The 3,581-nt window shown below is 49.3% G+C and overlaps 1 protein-coding gene across 1 annotated transcript; it reads left to right on the top strand.

Annotated features, from left to right (window-relative positions):
• The first annotated feature begins 252 nt into the window (after nt 1-252).
• On the top strand, nt 253-2,374 carry LOC135936441 (uncharacterized). The gene is made up of 2 exons (XM_065479249.1): nt 253-1,154; nt 1,243-2,374. Exons 1-2 carry the CDS (start codon nt 344-346, stop codon nt 1,410-1,412), a joined length of 981 nt encoding a protein of 326 aa, XP_065335321.1. The 5' UTR covers nt 253-343; the 3' UTR covers nt 1,413-2,374.
• The last annotated feature ends 1,207 nt before the right edge of the window (nt 2,375-3,581 follow it).

Genomic DNA, 3,581 nt, shown 5'->3' with positions numbered 1-3,581 from the left:
ATTTTTAAACATGTCGTTTCCTCGAATATTTGATTTTTATATCTTTACATATCTTTACATATCTTTACATTGGGAGTTGGTTAACCTGCCTGCTGAACAAAACAAAGCCATAATCACTCTCCTGGATTTTTGGTTTTTTTCTGCTTTTTTCTGGCTGACAACACCGGCTGCGATACCTGCCCTTGCGGCTTCCGTGTTCCTAGTGACCTTTGAGTGGTTTAAACCCCCCTTAGGCTAAATGTGGGCCGGTGTTTACTCAAGTGCGAGCCGCCTATGCCCGGAGGCCGGGCCAGCGTGCTGCTGCCAGAGGCGTGATCGAGAGCTCGAGCGACTGCATCTTAAGATGGACAAGGTTCTCAACGACATGCAATTTATTAAAAATTCTGTTAGTGGCCAGATGACGACTGCGGTGACCAGACAGAGCCCCAGAAGAGACATGCTGGCTGATGAAAACAAAACTTATTCGTCCCGCTGCCAACCTGACAAAACTGCACCAGATTCGAGGATGACGTTAGCTCCGGCTCAAATCTTCACAATCGCTGGCGACCTTTTCACCGACGCCCCCCCGCAGTCAGCCATGGCACACTGCGTCGGAGCCGACTTCCTGATGGGGGCTGGGCTGGCAGTTACCTTCAAGAGGAGATTTGGCTTCCAAGGGTACTTGCAGTCCCTTGGCCTGCGCCCGGGCGAGGTCGCTCAGGTTGTATGCGACAAAGAGGACCGGCTCATCTTCCACCTGGTAACGAAACCTCGTTCTGCCCACTGCAGACCCCTGCCAGACGACTTCCGTGCAGCTGTCTTCGAGCTGGCGCGGCGGTGTGCCAAGGCGAAGGTGTCGACACTCTCGATCCCCCGTATAGGCGCTGGTCTTGACCGTCTCCCCTGGCCTTGGGTGCGCGGCGTGCTTGAGGAGGCCTTTGCTGGAAAGGACATTGATGTCCTCGTGTTCACGCAGCCCGCAGAGAGACAGCAGCGTAAGCAGAGAACGGTGGCCCCGAAGCGAAGTTGGCCTAGCGGCGCCCGTAAGACCGCTCGAGCTCCTGAAGCCGCTGTGGAGGGTGGATCAGCTGGACACGGGGAGGGCATCACTGCGACATCGGGGGCCACCACCTCCCCCTCTGTGTCCAGTCCCACCCTGGCGGCCAGTAACTCAGGTGAGCCTGTTCTTAGCTTTTCACCTGCCAATGTTTCGTTGGCTGGTGATTCACCTGCCTGCGCTGATAAGACTCTTACGCCCGACAGACCCATCTCGACACGTGGCCGCAGCTGCAGAGTCCCGGCCAGCGAGCGCCTCTACAATGACTGTAAGAGGAGATGCCAGTTGTTCTTTGAGGACGGTTCGGGCCCAGAGTCTGACGTGGAGCAGCCCTCCCCCTCCGCCCCCTGGCGTAGCAGTGCCAACCCTGATTTAAAAGCTGCTAAAATTACTGTCACGACCTCAACGGGTGGTTCCGCCGGACGCCATCCGAAGGCCTGTGTTGTGACAGGGGCTCTATCTTCCTGTGCGTCCGGCCCCACCCCAACAACCTACCCCTCAGGTGATGTTAATAACTTTCCTGCCCCTGAGGCACTTGTTGCCGAAGGGGCTCTCTTTCGGATAAAAGATGACGCTTTGGGAACTTCCAATAGCATGAAGAGTGCCGCACCCAGAATCAGCAACAGTCCAGCCCAGCTGAAAAGAGTGCTCAGACCAAAAAGGAAAGCCACCCAGCCAGCTGAGATGCCTGCTGCCGGCAAGGCGCCGCTGACGGGAAAAAACAGGGACACCAAGGGCAGCACGAGAACCAGCTAAGTGTAAACCTTTCTCTGCTTCTTTGGAACATCGAGGGACTTAAAAATGTGTTCCCCCTTCTCGACGTAAATTTTCTTCGAAAATTTGATATTATAATCTTGACTGAGACCTTTCTGTTAAAAGAATTTGCAATCCCGAATTTCTATTGTAAAAACCTATTTGGTTCGAAACAGCGCTCTGGGAGACCTATGCGCGGCGTGTCCGTATTTTTCCGGCCGAGTCTGGGTAACCTTAATAGCTACATAATCTTAGATAATTCTCTTATCTTAAATTTTCCTGATTTGAGCATTGTAGCATCCTATTTCAATCCACTCATGTCCCCAGACGAAGTCTGGGACGAGCTTAATGAGTCCCTTTTGCACATTTTAAATCTTGAGAGTGTAATCTTCGCAGGGGACTACAACTGCCGCTTAGACAAGAAGAAAGGAAAGGGAGAAATAATCTTAGATTTTATTTCGTTGAATAATCTTCAATTAATGAACTCTCTCCCTTTGCAAAGCACTTATACCGCAAAAAATGGCTCTAGCGTCGTGGATCTTATACTTTGTGGATGTAAAATCAAAAATAAATCATTTAGAGTTATAGATAGTTTTCTAAGAAAGCACAGTCTGGTGTGCGTGCAGATGGAAGTGCCACATATTGCAAACAACAGTCTCACAGAAGTAAATCGAATCAAACGCAATTTGAATCCAGAACAGTTAGCTTCAAGTGTTAAAGAAGCCAGACCCTTCCTGCATGAGCTTTTGTATAATCAGGATGTCAATGAATTTTATTGCAGTTTACTGAGACTTGTTGAGGATGCTACAGAAACTCGTGAGACTGTTTTTAAAAAGAGAGGCCAGCCGTGGCATGATACAGAGTGCTTCACTCTCAAACAGACGCTCCTAACCCTGAGAAAGTTGGCCGACTCTAGCCAATTCTGCTCCCTGCCCTTAGAAAAACAAATTAGTACGCTAAATTCTCTGTCAGCTGAGAAAGCCGCCTATCGTAAGCTTTGCAAAATAAAAAAGACCAGCTATCAAGAGCACCTCGATGAAAAAATTATTAACGAGGCGGAAAGCCGCTGCTACAGGATTCTCAGGTTGAGGGGCAGCTGCCAGAGTTCGGTGTCCAATGACATTAGCATGGACAATTGGACGCAGTTCTTGGGCGGGCTTTTCAACGTGGGAGGACTTGGGCAGAATGACAGCTTAAACTTAAAATCCAGACTGATGCATTACGAAAGCGAAGTTGCACATATTCCATTCATGCAGGCTGAAGTCGAGTTGGCGCTCAGAGCTATGAAGAACAAAAAAGCCCCCGGTCCGGATGAGTTGCGCAATGCGGCGGTTAGGCACTTGTGGCTGGCTATTCCTGACGAGATGACTGCTTTCCTCAATAATTGTTTTGAATTGGGCTCGTTTCCTAATGCTTGGAAAACGTCCAATTTAAAATTGCTGTACAAGGGGAAGGGTAGCGTTTCTGATGTGAATAGCTATAGGGGTATAAGTGTCTGCTGCTCGTTGTACAATTTACTGGACCGTATTTTGAACAATCGGCTTTATTCTCGGCTCATTGGGTCCATCCCGTCGAATCAGTTTGGCTTTGTGAGAGGGAGGTCTACTTTGCATGCCGTACAGATCCTCATGGACGAAATAAATTCTGTAGTTTATACGAATAATAAGCCATTGTACACCCTTTTTCTGGACATCAAGAAAGCCTTCGACTCTATCGACAGAGGCTTCGTCTTTGATAAGTTAGTGAGGACCTGTCAATTTTCTCTCAGTGAGCTTAGCCTTCTGGGTGAAAT

Source organism: Cloeon dipterum, chromosome 2 (genome assembly GCF_949628265.1).
Source record: "Cloeon dipterum chromosome 2, ieCloDipt1.1, whole genome shotgun sequence".
In the NCBI taxonomy this organism is placed as follows: Eukaryota; Metazoa; Arthropoda; class Insecta; order Ephemeroptera; family Baetidae; genus Cloeon; species Cloeon dipterum.
This window is presented reverse-complemented; position numbering and strand designations above follow the sequence as displayed.

Coding starts and splice junctions, on each gene's coding strand:
- LOC135936441 (XM_065479249.1), top strand. CDS start 344: ATGGACAAGGTTCTCAACGACATGCAATTTATTAAAAATTCTGTTAGT. Junction 1,155..1,242: donor CCTGGCGGCCAGTAACTCAG/GTGAGCCTGTTC, acceptor TACGCCCGACAG/ACCCATCTCGACACGTGGCC.